The sequence below is a fragment of the Trifolium pratense genome, linkage group LG1, assembly GCF_020283565.1.
Source record: "Trifolium pratense cultivar HEN17-A07 linkage group LG1, ARS_RC_1.1, whole genome shotgun sequence".
Taxonomy (NCBI): Eukaryota; Viridiplantae; Streptophyta; class Magnoliopsida; order Fabales; family Fabaceae; genus Trifolium; species Trifolium pratense.
The window spans coordinates 29227274-29249600 of NC_060059.1; the positions used below are offsets into that span (position 1 = coordinate 29227274).

General features: G+C 34.2%; 1 protein-coding gene across 1 annotated transcript; it reads right to left on the reverse strand.

Moving 5' to 3' along the window:
- Positions 1–12245: 12245 nt before the first annotated feature.
- On the reverse strand, positions 12246–13455 carry LOC123891872 (uncharacterized protein At1g28695-like). The gene is made up of 3 exons (XM_045941749.1): positions 13278–13455; positions 12652–13035; positions 12246–12344 (listed from the first exon to the last, which is right to left on the reverse strand). Exons 1-3 carry the CDS (start codon positions 13428–13430, stop codon positions 12246–12248), a joined length of 636 nt encoding a protein of 211 aa, XP_045797705.1. The 5' UTR covers positions 13431–13455.
- Positions 13456–22327: the final 8872 nt, after the last annotated feature.

The following is a 22327-nucleotide window of genomic DNA, read 5'->3' on the forward strand; positions in this document are numbered from 1 at the left end:
CTCGGCATATTTTTTCCCGACAAGTAATCTGCACGTTTCCCTTTGTCTATATTCGCTTTGCGACGTTCTAAGAGTAACTTGCAGATTACGTGTCGGGAAAAAGTGTGTCGAGGCATTTGTTGTTCCAATATTTGGTGGTGATGATCATGTTGAGAATGGTGTGAATGTCAAGATAAGGGATTACGACACTCATTCTGTTCATTCTCTTGTTTTCAAGAAATGTTCCTCAGGAAGATATGGTTTCGACCGCAATTGGATGAAAGAATTTGTAAGTAGAAGAGGGTTAAAGGGAGGCGATATGATCGGTCTTCACTAGGATCAAAACAACCAACAATTCGATTTCTCGGTCGTCGTAGCCAATTAAGATAGACTACTTGTGGTTTGATCCTATTTCCTCTTATGCAATTTCATGAGTATGTCTTACCCCTTTTGAATATCCATTCAACCATAGTATTCCAAAAACAGCCAATTCAACCATCCATAGTCACCAATTTGAGTTTCACAATGATCGAGAGAGATTAATCACTACGTACAGTTACGCGTAAAAGATATTGATTTAGAAAAAATAAATAGAGACTCATATTGGTCTAAAGAATGAGATAAGGTTGAAACAACATACCATACATATTTGAGCTTGAATTTGTCAACATTAACACTCAATGCAATACAGGTAGAATCAATTAGTGAGCCACGTCTTTCCCCACAAATAGTTTACTCATATAGTGAATTAGATCACTCTTTTTTCAACACAATTTTGAATTTTCAAGGATCATATCATATAGCATCAGCTCAATATGATGAGTAGACTACTTGCCGGGAAAGAAGTGGGAGGACTAAACATGGTGTTAGATGGAGACAGACATTCACAATGAAACCCTACTATAGTGGTACAAGAAACATAGATACACCACAATGATGAATAGATCTGTCAAAGGGGTTGGCCCGGTCAGGCCTGGCCCGGTCTGGGGGGCCTGGTAAAATAAAGGGGCCGGCCCAGCCCGGCCCGTTAACTTCATGGTCCGGCCTGATAAACAAAAGCCTACATGGCCCGATGGGCCGGCCCACTAATTTTCATAGTTTTTTTTTTTTTTTGAAAAAGAAACATTCTACTAAATTTATGTTATATTTCTCATATAAATCTTCATGAAGGTAATTCATATCCCTATATTTTCTCACATAATCTCCCAAACAACAATATCTTCCTCTTTATCCTCATCAAAGAAACAAACAAATCTCTAACAAATAATCTCATTTTAATACAATAAGTTTTTTGTCATATTATTATTATTATTATTATTACTACAAAAAAAAAAATCCAAGTTTTATATCTTTCAAATATCCATTGTAATTTAAGTAAAAAAAAAAAGAATATAGAAAAAATATAAAATAAATACAATAAAAAGATGATAGGCTTAAAATAACCATATTCCAAGTTTTATATCATTCGTTGTAATTTCACAAAAAAAATAATTAAAAAAAATATAAAAAGATGATATGCTTAAAAATAGGAATAAAACAGATTATAGATAGGAACAAAACACAAATAATAACAATAAAACAACAAAAATAATAATAAAAAATTATATATGAATTTATGCATAAAAATAAGACCAAAATATAACAATAAAAATATTATAGAAATTTTTTCAATAATTTTTTCAATTCTTTAAGGGGCCGGCCCAAAAGCCTGTGGGCCGGCCCATGAAAAAGCCTGACCCGATAAGGTCCGGCCCGATAAGGCCCGACCATCTTTTTATGAAGCCCGGCCCATGTAAAAGGATAGGGCTAATGGGCCGGCCCGATAGCCCGGCCCTTTATGACAACTCTAAGGATGAATGAATTGTAGTTACAATCAATGATCCTTATATACAAAGATTAGGATACATCATAAGCTATGCTACACTAACTATACAATAACTTGTCCTACAAGTTAGTCATTAGAACTAAACTTATTCTCTACATTTTTATTGTCATTTGATCTACACTAACTTTATTTTATTTTTTTTGGTTCAGAATTAAATTTATTTTATTAGTAGTAGATTATTAGTTTTTTTTTTTTACAAAAAGTAGATTATTAGATTGAGTTTTATTTTTATGAGTATTCTTGTTACAATTGATAATCTTTTGACTGTTTTTGTTTCTATTTTTGTGGCATTTATCTTTTATTGTTTATGTTCCTATAGATTAAAGGAAAAAAAATATGTTTGTGACGAAAAAACATTGATTTTAGTTTAACTTGTGCAATACTCTATTCCACATTCGCAATTTTAGTATAAGAGTGTAACAAAAATCTGTTTGAGAAACTTGTGCAAAAAAAAAAAACAAGAAACTTTGTTTGCTATATCAACATTAATTTGTTTGTCTTTCATCATTGTGTTGTATCTATGTTTCTTGTACCACTAGAGTAGGGTTCCATTATAAATGTCTGTCTCCATCTAACACCATGTTCAATCCACCCACTTCTTTCCCGGCAAGTAGTCTACTCATCATATTGAGCTGATGCTATATGATATGATCCTTGAAAATTCAAAATTGTGTTGGGAAAAGAGTGTTCTAATTGACTATATGAGTAGACTATTTGTGGGGAAAGACGTGGCTCACTAATTTATTCTACCTGTGTTGCATTGGGTGTTAATGTTGACAAATTCAAGCTCAAATATGTATGGTATGTTGATTCAACCTTTTCTCATTCTTTAGAGCAATATGAGTCTCTGTTTATTTTTTCTAAATCAATATCTTTTACGCGTAACTGTACGTAGTGATTAATCTCTCTCGATCATTGTGAAACTCAAATTGGTGACTATGGTTGGTTGAAGGGGCTGTTTTTGGAATACTATGGTTGAATGGATATTCAAAAGGGGTAAGACATACTCATGAAATTGCATAAGAGGAAATAGGATCAAACCACAAGTAGTCTATCATAATTGGCTTCGACGACCGAGAAATCGAATTGTTGGTTGTTTTGATCCTAGTGAAGACCGATCATATCGCCTCCCTTTAACCCTCTTCTACTTACAAATTCTTTCATCCAATTGCGGTCGAAACCATAGCTTCCGTAGGAACATTTCTTGAAATCAAAAGAATGAACAGAATGAGTGTCATAATCCCTTATCTTGACATTTACATCATTCTCTACATTATCTCCACCAAATATCGGAACAACAAATGCCTCGGCATATTTTTTCCCGACAAGTAATCTGCACGTTTCCCTTTGTCTATATTCGCTTTGCCACGTTCTAAGAGTAACTTGCAGATTACTTGTCGGGAAAAAGTGTGCCGAGGCATTTGTTGTTCCAATATTTGGTGGTGATGATCATGTTGAGAATGGTGTGAATGTCAAGATAAGGGATTACGACACTCATTCTGTTCATTCTCTTGTTTTCAAGAAATGTTCCTCAGGAAGATATGGTTTCGACCGCAATTGGATGAAAGAATTTGTAAGTAGAAGAGGGTTAAAGGGAGGCGATATGATCGGTCTTCACTAGGATCAAAACAACCAACAATTCGATTTCTCGGTCGTCGAAGCCAATTAAGATAGACTACTTGTGGTTTGATCCTATTTCCTCTTATGCAATTTCATGAGTATGTCTTACCCCTTTTGAATATCCATTCAACCATAGTATTCCAAAAACAGCCCATTCAACCAACCATAGTCACCAATTTGAGTTTCACTATGATCGAGAGAGATTAATCACTACGTACAGTTACGCGTAAAAGATATTGATTTAGAAAAAATAAATAGAGACTCATATTGGTCTAAAGAATGAGATAAGGTTGAAACAACATACCATACATATTTGAGCTTGAATTTGTCAACATTAACACTCAATGCAATACAGGTAGAATCAATTAGTGAGCCACGTCTTTCCCCACAAATAGTTTACTCATATAGTCAATTAGATCACTCTTTTTCCAACACAATTTTGAATTTTCAAGGATCATATATCATATAGCATCAGCTCAATATGATGAGTAGACTACTTGCCGGGAAAGAAGTGGGAGGACTGAACATGGTGTTAGATGGAGACAGACATTCACAATGAAACCCTACTATAGTGGTACAAGAAACATAGATACACCACAATGATGAATAGATCTGTCAAAGGGGTTGGCCCGGTCAGGCCTGGCCCGGTCTGGGGGGCCTGGTAAAATAAAGGGGCCGGCCCAGCCCGGCCCGTTAACTTCATGGTCCGGCCTGATAAACAAAAGCCTACTTGGCCCGATGGGCCGGCCCACTAATTTTCATAGTTTGTTTTTTTTTTTTTTTGAAAAAGAAACATTCTACTAAATTTATGTTATATTTCTCATATAAATCTTCATGAAGGTAATTCATATCCCTATATTTTCTCACATAATCTCCCAAACAACAATATCTTCCTCTTTATCCTCATCAAAGAAACAAATAAATCTCTAACAAATAATCTCATTTTAATACAATAAGTTTTTTGTCATATTATTATTATTATTACTACAAAAAAAAATCCAAGTTTTATATCTTTCAAATATCCATTGTAATTTAAGTAAAAAAAAGAAAGAATACAGAAAAAATATTAAATAAATACAATAAAAAGATGATAGGCTTAATATAACCATATTCCAAGTTTTATATCCTTCGTTGTAATTTCACAAAAAAAATAATTAAAAAAAATATAAAAAGATGATATGCTTAAAAATAGGAATAAAACAGATTATAGATAGGAACAAAACACAAATAATAACAATAAAACAACAAAAATAATAATAAAAAATTATATATGAATTTATGCATAAAAATAAGACCAAAATATAACAATAAAAATATTATAGAAATTTTTTCAATAATTTTTTCAATAATTTTTTCAATTCTTTAAGGGGCCGGCCCAAAAGCCTGTGGGCCGGCCCATGAAAAAGCCTGACCCGATAAGGTCCGGCCCGATAAGGCCCGACCATCTTTTTATGAAGCTCGGCCCATGTAAAAGGATAATGGGCCGGCCCGATAGCCCGGCCCTTTATGACAACTCTAAGGATGAATGAATTGTAGTTACAATCAATGATCCTTATATACAAAGATTAGGATACATCATAAGCTATGCTACACTAACTATACAATAACTTGTCCTACAAGTTAGTCATTAGAACTAAACTTATTCTCTACATTTTTATTGTCATTTGATCTACACTAACTTTATTTTATTTTTTTTGGTTCAGAATTAAATTTATTTTATTAGTAGTAGATTATTAGTTTTTTTTTTTTACAAAAGTAGATTATTAGATTGAGTTTTATTTTTATGAGTATTCTTGTTACAATTGATAATCTTTTGACTGTTTTTGTTTCTATTTTTGTGGCATTTATCTTTTATTGTTTATGTTCCTATAGATTAAAGGAAACAAAATATGTTTGTGACGAAAAAACATTGATTTTAGTTTAACTTGCGCAATACTCTATTCCACATTCGCAATTTTAGTATAAGAGTGTAACAAAAATCTGTTTGAGAAACTTGTGCAAAAAAAAAAAACAAGAAACTTTGTTTGCTATATCAACATTAATTTGTTTGTCATTCATCATTGTGTTGTATCTATGTTTCTTGTACCACTAGAGTAGGGTTCCATTATAAATGTCTGTCTCCATCTAACACCATGTTCAATCCACCCACTTCTTTCCCGGCAAGTAGTCTACTCATCATATTGAGCTGATGCTATATGATATGATCCTTGAAAATTCAAAATTGTGTTGGGAAAAGAGTGTTCTAATTGACTATATGAGTAGACTATTTGTGGGGAAAGACGTGGCTCACTAATTTATTCTACCTGTGTTGCATTGGGTGTTAATGTTGACAAATTCAAGCTCAAATATGTATGGTATGTTGATTCAACCTTTTCTCATTCTTTAGAGCAATATGAGTCTCTGTTTATTTTTTCTAAATCAATATCTTTTACACGTAACTGTACGTAGTGATTAATCTCTCTCGATCATTGTGAAACTCAAATTGGTGACTATGGTTAGTTGAATGGGCTGTTTTTGGAATACTATGGTTGAATGGATATTCAAAAGGGGTAAGACATACTCATGAAATTGCATAAGAGGAAATAGGATCAAACCACAAGTAGTCTATCTTAATTGGCTTCGACGAACGAGAAATCGAATTGTTGGTTGTTTTGATCCTAGTGAAGACCGATCATATCGCCTCCCTTTAACCCTCTTCTACTTACAAATTCTTTCATCCAATTGCGGTCGAAACCATAGCTTCCGGAGGAACATTTCTTGAAATCAAAATAATGAACAGAATGAGTGTCATAATCCCTTATCTTGACATTTACACCATTCTCAACATCATCACGGCCAAATATTGGAACAACAAATGCCTCGGCACACTTTTTCCCGACACGTAATCTTCAAGTTACTCTTAGAACGTCGCAAAGCGAATATAGACAAAGGGAAACGTGCAGATTACTTGTCGGGAAAAAATATGCCGAGGCATTTGTTGTTCCAATATTTGGTGGAGATAATGTAGAGAATGATGTAAATGTCAAGATAAGGGATTATGACACTCATTCTGTTCATTCTTTTGATTTCAAGAAATGTTCCTCCGGAAGCTATGGTTTCGACCGCAATTGGATGAAAGAATTTGTAAGTAGAAGAGGGTTAAAGGGAGGCGATATGATCGGTCTTCACTAGGATCAAAACAACCAACAATTCGATTTCTCGGTCGTCGAAGCCAATTAACATAGACTACTTGTGGTTTGATCCTATTTCCTCTTATGCAATTTCATGATTACGTCTTACACCTTTTGAATATCCTTTCAACCATAGTATTCCAAAAACAGCCCATTCAACCAACCATAGTGACCAATTTGAGTTTCACAATGCTCGAGAGAGAGATTAATCACTACGTACAGTTACGCGTAAAAGATATTGATTTAGAAAAAATAAATAGAGACTCATATTGGTCTAAAGAATGAGATAAGGTTGAAACAACATACCATACATATTTGAGCTTGAATTTGTCAACATTAACACCCAATGCAATACAGGTAGAATCAATTAGTGATTCACGTCTTTCCCCACAAATAGTCTACTCATATAGTCAATTATATCACTCTTTTTACAACACAATTTTGAATTTTCAAGGATCATATCATATAGCATTAGCTCAATATGATGAGTAGACTACTTGCCGGGAAAGAAGTGGGAGGACTGAACATGGTGTTAGATGGAGACATACATTTATAATGGAACCCTACTCTAGTGGTACAAGAAACATAGATACACCACAATGATGAATAGATCTGTCAAAGGGGCTGGCCCGGTCCGGCCCGGTCTGGGGGGCCCGGTAAAATAAAGGGGCCGGCCCAGCCCGCCCCCGTTAACTTCATGGTCCGGCCCGCTTAGGCCGGCCCGATAAACAAAAGGCTACATGGCCCGATGGGCCGGCCCACTAATTTTCATAGTATTTTTTTTTTTTTGAAAAAGAAACATTCTACTAAATAAATCTTCATGAAGGTAATTCATATCCCTATATTTTCTCACATAATCTCCCAAAGAACAATATCTTCCTTTTTATCCTCATCAAACAAACAAACAAATCTCTAACAAATAATCTCATTTTAATCCAATAAGTTTTTTGTCATAATATTATTACTACAAAAAAAAATTCCAAGTTTTATAACTTTCAAATATCCATTGTAATTTAAGTAAAAAAAAATAGAATATAGAAAAAATATAAAATAAATACAATAAAAAGCTGATAGGCTTAAAACAACCATATTCCAAGTTTTACATCCTTCGTTGTAATTTCACAAAAAAAAAATTAAAAAAAGCCTGTGGGCCGGCCCATGACGCCCCATGAAAAAGCCTGACCCGATAAGGTCCTGCCCGATAAGGCCCAACCATCTTTTTATGAAGTCCAGCCCATGTAAAAGGATAGGGCTAATGGGCCGGCCCGATAGCCCGGCCCTTTTTGACAACTCTAACGATGAATGAATTGTAGTTACAATCAATGATCCTTGTCCTACATCATAAGCTATGCTACACTAACTATACAATAACTTGTCCTACAAGTTAGTCATTAGAACTAAACTTATTCTCTACATTTTTATTGTCATTTGATCTACACTAACTTTATTTTATTTTTTTTTGTTCAGAATTAAATTTATTTTATTAGTAGTAGATTATTAGTTTTTTTTTTTTTTACAAAAGTAGATTATTAGATTGAGTTTTATTTTTATGAGTATTCTTGTTACAATTGATAATCTTTTGACTGTTTTTGTTTCTATTTTTGTGGCATTTATCTTTTATTGTTTATGTTCCTATAGATTAAAGGAAACAAAATATGTTTGTGACGAAAAAACATTGATTTTAGTTTAACTTGCGCAATACTCTATTCCACATTCGCAATTTTAGTATAAGAGTGTAACAAAAATCTGTTTGAGAAACTTGTGCAAAAAAAAAAACAAGAAACTTTGTTTGCTATATCAACATTAATTTGTTTGTCATTCATCATTGTGTTGTATCTATGTTTCCTGTACCACTAGAGTAGGGTTCCATTATAAATGTCTGTCTCCATCTAACACCATGTTCAATCCACCCACTTCTTTCCCGGCAAGTAGTCTACTCATCATATTGAGCTGATGCTATATGATATGATCCTTGAAAATTCAAAATTGTGTTGGGAAAAGAGTGTTCTAATTGACTATATGAGTAGACTATTTGTGGGGAAAGACGTGGCTCACTAATTTATTCTACCTGTGTTGCATTGGGTGTTAATGTTGACAAATTCAAGCTCAAATATGTATGGTATGTTGATTCAACCTTTTCTCATTCTTTAGAGCAATATGAGTCTCTGTTTATTTTTTCTAAATCAATATCTTTTACGCGTAACTGTACGTAGTGATTAATCTCTCTCGATCATTGTGAAACTCAAATTGGTGACTATGGTTGGTTGAAGGGGCTGTTTTTGGAATACTATGGTTGAATGGATATTCAAAAGGGGTAAGACATACTCATGAAATTGCATAAGAGGAAATAGGATCAAACCACAAGTAGTCTATCTTAATTGGCTTCGACGACCGAGAAATCGAATTGTTGGTTGTTTTGATCCTAGTGAAGACCGATCATATCGCCTCCCTTTAACCCTCTTCTACTTACAAATTCTTTCATCCAATTGCGGTCGAAACCATAGCTTCCGGAGGAACATTTCTTGAAATCAAAAGAATGAACAGAATGAGTGTCATAATCCCTTATCTTGACATTTACATCATTCTCTACATTATCTCCACCAAATATTGGAACAACAAATGCCTCGGCATATTTTTTCCCGACAAGTAATCTGCACGTTTCCCTTTGTCTATATTCGCTTTGCGACGTTCTAAGAGTAACTTGCAGATTACGTGTCGGGAAAAAGTGTGTCGAGGCATTTGTTGTTCCAATATTTGGTGGTGATGATCATGTTGAGAATGGTGTGAATGTCAAGATAAGGGATTACGACACTCATTCTGTTCATTCTCTTGTTTTCAAGAAATGTTCCTCAGGAAGATATGGTTTCGACCGCAATTGGATGAAAGAATTTGTAAGTAGAAGAGGGTTAAAGGGAGGCGATATGATCGGTCTTCACTAGGATCAAAACAACCAACAATTCGATTTCTCGGTCGTCGTAGCCAATTAAGATAGACTACTTGTGGTTTGATCCTATTTCCTCTTATGCAATTTCATGAGTATGTCTTACCCCTTTTGAATATCCATTCAACCATAGTATTCCAAAAACAGCCCATTCAACCATCCATAGTCACCAATTTGAGTTTCACAATGATCGAGAGAGATTAATCACTACGTACAGTTACGCGTAAAAGATATTGATTTAGAAAAAATAAATAGAGACTCATATTGGTCTAAAGAATGAGATAAGGTTGAAACAACATACCATACATATTTGAGCTTGAATTTGAAAAACATTAACACTCAATGCAATACAGGTAGAATCAATTAGTGAGCCACGTCTTTCCCCACAAATAGTTTACTCATATAGTCAATTAGATCACTCTTTTTTCAACACAATTTTGAATTTTCAAGGATCATATCATATAGCATCAGCTCAATATGATGAGTAGACTACTTGCCGGGAAAGAAGTGGGAGGACTAAACATGGTGTTAGATGGAGACAGACATTCACAATGAAACCCTACTATAGTGGTACAAGAAACATAGATACACCACAATGATGAATAGATCTGTCAAAGGGGTTGGCCAGGTCAGGCCTGGCCCGGTCTGGGGGGCCTGGTAAAATATTGGGCCGGCCCAGCCCGGCCCGTTAACTTCATGGTCCGGCCTGATAAACAAAAGCCTACATGGCCCGATGGGCCGGCCCACTAATTTTCATAGTTTTTTTTTTTTTTTTGAAAAAGAAACATTCTACTAAATTTATGTTATATTTCTCATATAAATCTTCATGAAGGTAATTCATATCCCTATATTTTCTCACATAATCTCCCAAACAACAATATCTTCCTCTTTATCCTCATCAAAGAAACAAACAAATCTCTAACAAATAATCTCATTTTAATACAATAAGTTTTTTGTCATATTATTATTATTATTATTATTACTACAAAAAAAAATCCAAGTTTTATATCTTTCAAATATCCATTGTAATTTAAGTAAAAAAAAAAAGAATATAGAAAAAATATAAAATAAATACAATAAAAAGATGATAGGCTTAAAATAACCATATTCCAAGTTTTATATCCTTCGTTGTAATTTCTCAAAAAAAATAATTAAAAAAAATATAAAAAGATGATATGCTTAAAAATAGGAATAAAACAGATTATAGATAGGAACAAAACACAAATAATAACAATAAAACAACAAAAATAATAATAAAAAATTATATATGAATTTATGCATAAAAATAAGACCAAAATATAACAATAAAAATATTATAGAAATTTTTTCAATAATTTTTTCAATTCTTTAAGGGGCCGGCCCAAAAGCCTGTTGGCCGGCCCATGAAAAAGCCTGACCCGATAAGGTCCGGCCCGATATGGCCCGGCCATCTTTTTATGAAGCCCGGCCCATGTAAAAGGATAGGGCTAATGGGCCGGCCCGATAGCCCGGCCCTTTATGACAACTCTAAGGATGAATGAATTGTAGTTACAATCAATGATCCTTATATACAAAGATTAGGATACATCATAAGCTATGCTACACTAACTATACAATAACTTGTCCTACAAGTTAGTCATTAGAACTAAACTTATTCTCTACATTTTTGTTGTCATTTGATCTACACTAACTTTATTTTATTTTTTTTGGTTCAGAATTAAATTTATTTTATTAGTAGTAGATTATTAGTTTTTTTTTTTTTTACAAAAGTAGATTATTAGATTGAGTTTTATTTTTATGAGTATTCTTGTTACAATTGATAATCTTTTGACTGTTTTTGTTTCTATTTTTGTGGCATTTATCTTTTATTGTTTATGTTCCTATAGATTAAAGGAAAAAAAATATGTTTGTGACGAAAAAACATTGATTTTAGTTTAACTTGCGCAATACTCTATTCCACATTCGCAATTTTAGTATAAGAGTGTAACAAAAATCTGTTTGAGAAACTTGTGCAAAAAAAAAAAACAAGAAACTTTGTTTGCTATATCAACATTAATTTGTTTGTCATTCATCATTGTGTTGTATCTATGTTTCTTGTACCACTAGAGTAGGGTTCCATTATAAATGTCTGTCTCCATCTAACACCATGTTCAATCCACCCACTTCTTTCCCGGCAAGTAGTCTACTCATCATATTGAGCTGATGCTATATGATATGATCCTTGAAAATTCAAAATTGTGTTGGGAAAAGAGTGTTCTAATTGACTATATGAGTAGACTATTTGTGGGGAAAGACGTGGCTCACTAATTTATTCTACCTGTGTTGCATTGGGTGTTAATGTTGACAAATTCAAGCTCAAATATGTATGGTATGTTGATTCAACCTTTTCTCATTCTTTAGAGCAATATGAGTCTCTGTTTATTTTTTCTAAATCAATATCTTTTACGCGTAACTGTACGTAGTGATTAATCTCTCTCGATCATTGTGAAACTCAAATTGGTGACTATGGTTGGTTGAAGGGGCTGTTTTTGGAATACTATGGTTGAATGGATATTCAAAAGGGGTAAGACATACTCATTAAATTGCATAAGAGGAAATAGGATCAAACCACAAGTAGTCTATCTTAATTGGCTTCGACGACCGAGAAATCGAATTGTTGGTTGTTTTGATCCTAGTGAAGACCGATCATATCGCCTCCCTTTAACCCTCTTCTACTTACAAATTCTTTCATCCAATTGCGGTCGAAACCATATCTTCCTGAGGAACATTTCTTGAAAACAAGAGAATGAACAGAATGAGTGTCGTAATCCCTTATCTTGACATTCACACCATTCTCAACATGATCATCACCACCAAATATTGGAACAACAAATGCCTCGGCACAAATATTTTACTAACCTTTTTTTTTCCTTCAAATTTTGACTAATCATTTTAATGAAATTAATGTTGTGGAAAATTATATGATCAAGTAGGATGCTTTCCATTAAAAATAAATAAAACTTTTGCATGCATGAAAAAGAGACACTAATTAAGATCTAAAACAAGGATTGAACAAAATTAAATGGAAACGGATGTACCGTGAAAATGAAGGTGTAACCATGTCTTAAAACTTCCAAGAGAAAAAATGTCCTTCTCCACATCATCATGATGAAATCTTCAGACATGTATAATTTCTCACCTCCAAAATCAACACCATTTGTTTCCAATTTGTAGCAATTCAACCGTACCGTTTGATCAACAGCTACTATGAGAAGGTTATCAATCAAAGACCTTGTTCTTTCTCCAAGCCAAAAGCTGCTTAAAAATAGATCAAACATGGTGATAGGGTCGCCATTTACATCTTGTTCTACATAAGCTTTATTAACTACAGCAATTATCAATGTTTTGTTTCTTCCCTTTGAAGCTTTGGCCAAAGCTGTATCAAGATCATCCTCATCATATGCTTCATTAACATTGGTGCTCTACAATAATAATAAAGAAAAACAAATTAATTTATTGAAAATTTTAAGCATGTCATAAAAAAAATTAATTCTTACATGAACAAAAAAATTAAACTTCAAAAATATATTAATATTTAAAACAGGGACAATGTTTTTTTGATAAATAGACGAAATAACAAACCATTGAAAACTCACACACACAAAATGAAAAGACCGGCGGCTTGAACAACTGTTTGATTGGTTTAATATATATTTGAACATACCATATTTGATTGGTTTTGGCAGAGTAGTTGATTATGGGATAGAAGTAATTGAGTCGAGTAAGATGAGAAGGACCAATGGTAAATGAAAATAAAACCTATAAAGAGTAATGCTACCATTGCAAAACTCCCAAGTGTTTGCCTAAGATTATCCATCACTAATTCTTTCTTTACCTCTTTGTTAGGATATTGTACAAATTAAATAATCAAGATTGAGAGCTATGCATATATAGTAGTCCTTAAATGTTTGTTCCAAGTTGAAAATTAAGGTTTGGCCATGTAGAGTTAGCTAACTAAGAAGAAAAAATTATTTTTATTTCGGCGTTGCTGGCTATGGGGTTCATACATAGTATAGGTGTAGGACTTAGGGTCGATATTAATTATTTTTTTAAAATTAATGGCATGTACTCCTCCGTCCCAAAATATAAGCAAAAGTGGGTCAAATAAACTTGATGTATTTGGTTAAAAATTTGGACCAAATACATCCACTTTTATTGACCAACTTTTGCTTATATTTTGGGACGGAGGGAGTATACTATAAAAAATCAATGATATTTACTTTTTAAAAATTAATTGGGTATCCTCTGCGCGCAACTGCAGAGACTAATCACTTGAGTCTTGTGGGACCCAAATGGGTGGAAAACTATCTTGATTAAGCTAGAAGAGACCCGTATCATCTCATCTAAGTGCTCTTGAATGACACATCATTATTTAAAACTGACTACATCTTCAATTTATTTTTAAGTTTGAGGGTAAATTTGTCACTAATTTATATACATCTTCTATCTATTTTTACCATCTCTTATTATTTTGTAATTCAAATTTCAAACCTATTTTTATATTTACTCCCTCTTTCTTAAAATGTCTTTTATTTCAACCATTACTCCCTTCCCTTGTGAACGAGAGAGGTTAAAACGGAAAAAAAAAATTATTTTCTTTTTTTGGCTTGTAACACCTGTTTAATTTGGTTCGAAGATCAATTCTGGTACCAAATAGTTTCATCCCTTATCGATCGCAGTTGCGGATGATTAAATTGTGTCTTACCAAGTTCAGCATCAATCATCACTGAATCAACTAAACCAACTAACGATTCGTGAAAACAAATTATCTTTTAACAATCTTATTTTCTCATCCCTATTTCCTCTCCCATTTTTTTCTCTTCACTTTCTCACTCTTCCCTTCTCTATACGATTTCATAATCATCCCTATTTCCTCTTCTCTTTGACGATCAATATCTTTTTTCACCCACACTCATTTTTTTAATCTATCATTCATATTATCTTTCTCTTCATTTTTTGACAAAAAAACAAAAGGATAAGAAATACCTGAAAGTTTGTTTAATTGTCACTTGAACATATGCTTCCTCCATCCCATAATATAAGCAAAAGTGAGTAAAAAAAATTGATGTATTTGGTTAAAGATTTGCACCAAATTCATTTACTTTTGTTGACCAATTTTTACTTATATTTTGGGACGGAGGGAGTATGAGACCGTGATTCTCACACAAGTTGCTTCTCCTAATTGTTAAAGTTCAAAGAGAAAGTAGATGATGACATGGCTTGTAGCTCAAGTAACTAATCAAGTTGGTTATAACAAACTTGTAACAAACTTGTAACTAACTTGTTAGTGTTAGTTAGAACTAACTTTTCCTCTTTAGATTCTAGCTTAGCTTAGCACATGTGTATATAAGACCATTGTACTCAACAATAATGAATTCAATGAATCATTTTACCCTTTTCATTCTTTCTTCCATTATGAGTTTTCTCTCTTTCTTGATACTTCAACATGGTATCTAGAGCCTAACCGTTTTCTCTAACCGTTTTTTCTCAAAGCTTCCGCATTCATCAATGGTGAATACACGCAATGCTTCTTCCTCTGGCTCCATGGATCCATCTCTCGATGCTTCCAGCCCTTACTTTGTTCATTCTTCTGATGGACCGAACTCTGTTTCGGTTAAACCACTTCTCACAGGTTCAAACTACCATTCTTGGGCTCGTTCAATGCGCAGAGCACTCGGCGGCAAGATGAAGTTTGAGTTCGTCGATGGAACGTTTCTGGTGGTTACTGATAAGTTTGATCCGTCGTATCGCGCATGGAATCGTTGCAATATGCTGGTACACTCATGGATCTTGAATTCGGTTTCGGATTCAATCGCTCAATCCCTTGTGTTCATGGAAAATGCTATAGATGTATGGAACGATCTTAAAGAACGCTTTTCACATGGCGATTTGGTGAGAGTTTCTGAGCTTATGCAAGAAATTTACCGTCTGCAACAAGATTCCAAAACTGTAACCGATTTCTATTCTGAATTGAAGATCCTTTGGGAGGAATTAGAAATTTACATGCATGTTCCACAATATGTACATGTCGTTCTCAGTGTTCTTGCGAAACTATGCGTAAAGCAAGACAAAATCATCATACTCTTTATGTTATTCGCTTCTTAACTGACCTCAATGCTAATTTTGATATGATTAGATCACAGATCCTACTCATGGATCCTTTACCACCTATGAATCGTGTTTTCTCTATGGTTTTGCAATTTGAAGGGCAAGGAAATTTTGGTTCTGTTGATGAATCAAAAGTCTTGATCAATTACTCTGATTCAAAACGTCCTCCAAACAAGAATTCTAGGCCAAATTCTTCTGCTCCAACCAAGAAGCATTGTACTTTCTGTGATAAGCCTAATCACACTGTGGCTGATTGCTTCAAGAAGCACGGTTATCCACCTCATATGCAAAGAAACCATGGTGCTTACAATGCCTCCACTGAGGGAGGTGAAGCATCTAACACAGTTGAGGTTCCACCAACTCAGCCAGCCCCTTCCCCATCCATCACTCAAGATCAATTTGATCAACTAATGCAGATACTTCAGTCTTCCAACATTAATCCATCTTCTGGTTCTATCTTCACATCAGGTCAATTCTTCCCAATCATTTGGTCCTTCATCAAATGGTAGGCAAGGTAGTGTTTCTTTTTCTTCATTTTGTTGTCACATTACTCAAGGTTCTTGGATCTTAGATTCAGGAGCTAGTGATCATATCTATGGATCTCTACACTGGTTTGATTCATATAATCAAATCAATCCTATTAGTATTAGGTTACCTACAGGTCACACTTCAATTGCACAATTTTCTGGAACCATTAAATTTTCAAATCATTTAGTTTTACATAATGTTTTGTTTGTTCCCAATTTTACTTTAAATTTGATTTCTGTGTCAAAGATGTGCAAAGCATTAGGCTGCACTATCTCTTTTAATGGTTCACTGTGTTTGATTCAGGAAAAGGAATCATTGAAGACGATTGGTTCAGCTAAACAGGTTGAAGATTTGTACTACTTACATCTTGCAAATAAAAGTGTGCAAGCTTCAAGTCTTTCTGCTACTTCCCTACCAAGCAGTGCTCTTTGGCATCTTAGATTAGGACACCTATCTAGTTCTAGATTGTCATCTATGCACTTAGATTTCCCTTTCATTGATGTTGATAATAAGGCAACTTGTGATGTATGCCATTTAGCAAAACAAAAGAAATTGTCATTTCCTTCAAGTTTTAATAAAGCTTCTCAATGTTTTGAATTGATTCACTTCGATATTTGGGGTCCTATCAATGTTCCTTCTATTCATGGTCATTCTTACTTTTTAACTGTTGTAGATGATCATAGTAGATACACTTGGTTGATTTTGATGAAACACAAAAGTGAAGCAAAATCACATGTGCAAAATCTCATCAAAATGATTGAAACTCAATTTAATGGAAAAACCAAATGTATTAGGACAGATAATGGACCAGAGTTTCTTATGAAAGAATTTTTTAAAAAAACTGGAATTGTGCATCAAACTAGCTGTGTTGAAACACCTCAGCAGAATGCTAGGGTTGAACGCAAACACCAACATATTTTGAATGTGGCAAGAGCCCTACTCTTGCAGTCACATTTACCAAAACAATTTTGGAATTATGCAGTACTTCATGCTGTTTTTCTTATAAATAGAATTTCAAGTCCTATTTTAGATAATCATTCTCCTTATTTCATTATTCATAAACAATTACCTGATTTGTTAAATCTTAAATTTTTTGGTTCCTTGGCTTATGCTTCAACACTTGAAAATCATAGAACCAAACTTTCTTGTAGAGCAAGAAAATGTGCTTTTTTAGGATACAAAACTGGCATGAAAGGAGTTGTTCTTATTGATATCAATAATAGGGAAATATTAGTGTCTAGACATGTCACACATCATGAACATATCTTCCCTTACAAACCTCAAAATAACTCCATTTCATGGCTTTATTACCCTTCTAAACTGCCCTCACCTTCTACTGACATTGAACCTTCACCACATGTCACCATTGATTCTTCTCCACCTGTCCCTACAGATGTATCTTCAAATGACACTAACAATGCATCCCAATCTACTCAAATATCTCCCCCACATGTCATTCATGATTCTCCAACTGCTTCACCTAGACCTCAGAGGCTCAAGCATGCACCTGGTTATTTGCAAGATTATGTATGCAACTCTTCTACTGTTTCTCATGAACGAGTCTCTTCAGGTACTTCTTATCCTATATCACACTTTCACTCCTTTAAATACTTATCACCTTCACATAAAGCTTTTTCTGTGTCTCTTTCCCTTACTACTAAGCCAAAGACCTATGATGAAGCTTGTAAGTCACAAGATTGGATTAATGCCATGAAAACTGAATTGGATGCATTGGAAAGAAATCAAACTTGGTCTTTAGTTGATTTACCTCCTCACATCAAACCAATTGGGTGTAAATGGGTCTACAAGATCAAACACAAGGCAGATGGTAGTATTGAACGGTACAAAGCACGACTTGTAGCAAAAGGCTACAATCAAATTGAAGGCATTGATTACTTTGATACTTTCTCTCCTGTTGCTAAATTAACCACAGTTAGGGTTTTAATTGCTTTAGCTTCTACCAATCATTGACATCTCCATCAGCTTGATGTAAATAATGCTTTTCTCCATGGAGATTTGCAGGAAGATGTATATATGCAGGTTCCGGAGGGGGTAACTTGTGACAGAAGCAATCAAGTCTGCAAGCTAAATAAAAGTTTATATGGTTTGAAACAAGCAAGCAGAAAGTGGTATGAAAAATTGTCCAATCTATGGTAATTGAAGGTTACACTCAATCCAATTCTGACTATTCCTTATTTACCAAGAAGATGCATAATGAGTTCATAGCTATATTAGTGTATGTGGATGATATCATTGTGGCTGGAACATCACTAACAGAAATAAATAGAATCAAACTCATTTTGGACAACAACTTTAAAATCAAGGATTTAGGCCTGCTCAAATATTTTCTAGGGTTAGAAGTAGCTCATTCATCTCAAGGCATAACTATTTCTCAAAGGAAATACTGTTTGGACTTGTTAGAAGACACAGGATTATTGGTTTCAAAACCTGTCAGCACTCCACTTGACCCTTCTGTCAAACTTCACAAAGATAATGGGGAACCTCATATTGACATTACAGAATACAGAAGGTTAATTGGAAGATTATTGTATCTGAACACTACAAGACCAGACATTACACTTGCTACTCAACAATTGAGCCAATTTCTCAATGCACCTACTAAGACTCACTATAATGCTGCCTGCAGAGTGTTGAGATACCTAAAATCCAATCCTGGATTTGGTATTCTATTCCCTAGAGATTCAGAACTTCAAATATTAGGATATGCAGATGCTGATTGGGCAGGGTGTGTGGACACTAGACAATCAACTACTGGTTACTGTTTCTTTTTAGGATCATCATTAATATCATGGAAGGCAAAGAAACAACAAACTGTTGCAAGATCATCATCTGAAGCTGAATATCGAGCTTTATCATCAGCTACATGTGAGCTTCAATGGCTGCTCTACTTACTTAATGATCTCAACATCACTTGTACCAGACCACCTGTACTTTACTGTGATAGCCAGAGTGCTATCCACATTGCTTCAAACCCAGTATTCCATGAAAGAACAAAGCACCTTGAGATTGATTGCCACTTAATCAGAGAGAAATTGCAAAAAGGAATTATGAAGCTTCTTCCAATATCTACAAATGAACAAGTTGCAGACTTCTTGACTAAACCACTGTCCTTGCCTAAGTTTGGTTATTTCATATCTAAGTTGAATATGATAAACATCTATCATAGTTCAACTTATGGGAGGGTGTTAAAGTCCAAAGAGAAAGTAGATGATGACATGGCTTGTAGCTCAAGTAACTAATCAAGTTGGTTATAACAAACTTGTAACAAACTTGTAACTAACTTGTTAGTGTTAGTTAGAACTAACTTTTCCTCTTTAGATTCTAGCTTAGCTTAGCACATGTGTATATAAGACCATTGTACTCAACAATCATGAATTCAATGAATCATTTTACCCTTTTCATTCTTTCTTCCATTATGAGTTTTCTCTCTTTCTTGATACTTCAACACTAATCAACAAAGATGTTTAGTCAAAAAAAAAATCGACAAAGATGAGAGTCTTGGCAACACAAACATGCAGAAGTAACTAACAACAAAGGGAAAATGGAAAAGGAGAAAGCCACAAGACTGTTGCCCTTTTTGTGAGTTAAAATGTCTATGATTTAGTCCTTGATCAAGCAATTAAAAAATCTACTGAGGCTAAAGTTGTTAGAATTGGAATTGATGTGAGTCAAGCACTTCTTGTTCCGCAAATAACATGGAGGAAAAAGGAGAGAAAAGAAAGTGTAGGGCAATGGAAAAGTAAGGTTTATGATATGCAAAATGTGGTTTTAACCGTTAAATCAAGAAAGGTTCCTGGAGTTCAAGCTCCTAAGTTACCTCCTAAAGAAAATTGTAACGAGCAAAATGAAAAGATTGATGATATTTTGACAGATGATGAGAGAAAGCAATTAGAAGCTGAATTGAGTTACTCAGAAGATAATCACGGTCATAAAAGTGAATCTAAGAAAGGAAAGAAAGGGAAGTCTAGTGGACATAAAGAAAAGGATCATCATCGTCATCACAAAACGAAAAGTACCAAAATGGCTTCTACTGCTAGCAGCAGTAGTAGTCACAAGGAAGAAAATGATGACAGTGAATATAAGAGAGGGATGATGCCAGCGCATTGGCTATCTCCAAACTTTCCATTAAAAATTGAAGAATTTTTACCTTTGCTTGACATTCTTGCGGAAAAAGTAAACGTGGTTCGTCGTGTTAGAGAACTCCTTACAACAAAACTTCCAAAAGATACCTTTCCTGTGCATTTTACAAACATCATAGATTTATTGGCATATAGCATAGTACTTTGGTGTCTGAGTATTCCATGTGTAAGTAGTTTACATGATTCGTTCCATTTTGTTTTCCTTGATGCACAAGTCACTAGGGAAAATTTTTTGGTTTGTTTTCTTCTCTTTAGTACTATGTTTTTTGTTTATATGATGTCTCGTCATGTATTGGTTATGGAACTATTAAGCTTTTCTCTATACTATATTTTTCTGCAACATAAGATTATAAGATAAAGACTAATATACCTATCAATTATTTATGTTTTTTTTTCTTGTAATGTTGCCATAATCATTTCAAGTCTCAAATACTATCTATAGTATATATATGATTGTAAATTCATTTCATTGTGTTTGCAAATTCAGATTGCTATTCCTGTGGTATCTACAGTTAAAGTATTGGTTACATATCTGCCACCTAACAAAAGAATCAAAATAGGGATTCATATCGGTCGTAATAAACGACCTCCTCCAATCACATCCTAAACCAAAAGCCTTAAGATCCTCAATAGCCAAAGGTGGAAAATAAGATAACCACTTATAAGGATCTTGAAAATCCGAAATCTCAGCATCAGTTATCCCAACACTCCTCATAATCTCCCATTGATAAATCTGTCCACCCGATTTTGCAGCAACTTTCGATTTCTTCCCTTTAAATTTACCAGCAACAGCATTTTCCTCACCAGTATTACCATCACCACCGCCGCCACTCTCAACAACAGCAACAACATTCTCTTGTTCCTCAACTTCATTCGGAAAAACCGGAGGATTACCGGTTGGAAATTTTGGGTATATTTCAAAAGTTTATATTATATTGTGTCTAATAATTTTTAAATGAGAAAAGTAGAAATATATTTTATCAAGGAAATTATTTCATTTGTGGTTATATTCATTTAGTCTTATTTATCTAAATGAAAAAACTTTGAATTAGTTTATACATAGGATACCCAGTTGTTCCTATTATTTCTCTCACGTTTTCCTTTCATATATTAACTCCAAATCAATTTTGCTATTTATTTGAGATACACCTTTAGTTTTTTTTTTTTTGAAGGAAAAAGACTTATAGCATTTCATTATTAACTATGTTACAAATACATATGGGTACATCAATAAAGAGGTGGAAACTAGCTAGAGATGTGGCCACCCTTGCTAAGGCATGAGCAACCTCATTAGCTTGTCTCCTAATAAACTCGATACGAGAGTTTCTAAAATAAGTGTTATAGACACGTACGCAATCCTTAATAATATCTCCGAGCTCAGACATGTTAGGATGCTTACTATGGAAACTAGTGACAACATTTCTTGAATCAAGTTCAAAATCAACATTTTCCAGCTGCAAGTCATGGACCCAATTGAGAGCACTGAGTAAGCCAAGAGCTTCTCCTATATCGACATCAGTAATGGGCGATAGCCATTCTGTTTTGGCCAAAACAAATCTTCCTTGATCATCTCGGATGCACATACCTATTCCAACTTTGTTCTGGTGTTTGGAGAATGATGCATCTATATTGCATTTGTACCTACCAGTTGGAGGTTTTGACCAACAAATTGCAGTATTATGTTGTCGTTGTTGGGAGTGCAAGTTCTTGTGATTCTGCGCACCTTTCCAATCTGTAAGCAAGTTGATAGCACGTGCACGTACATGTTGAAACGGTTCAACCTTGTCTCTCCAAACCTTGTCATTTCTTTGTTGCCAAATACTCCATAACAAAACCATGAAAAGTGACACTTGATCTGAATTGAAAACCTGTAACACAGAGAAGATAATGTCTGCAATATTATTATGCTGCAAGTGAG

What these genes read in the sequence shown, in the direction of transcription:
- LOC123891872 (XM_045941749.1), bottom strand. Translation starts at nt 13,430, where the DNA reads ATGGATAATCTTAGGCAAACACTTGGGAGTTTTGCAATGGTAGCATTA. An exon ending in GCCAAAACCAATCAAATATG is followed by an intron (nt 13,036 to 13,277) that starts GTATGTTCAAAT and finishes TTATTATTGTAG; the next exon opens with AGCACCAATGTTAATGAAGC. An exon ending in GTTACACCTTCATTTTCACG is followed by an intron (nt 12,345 to 12,651) that starts GTACATCCGTTT and finishes CTTGTTTTCAAG; the next exon opens with AAATGTTCCTCAGGAAGATA.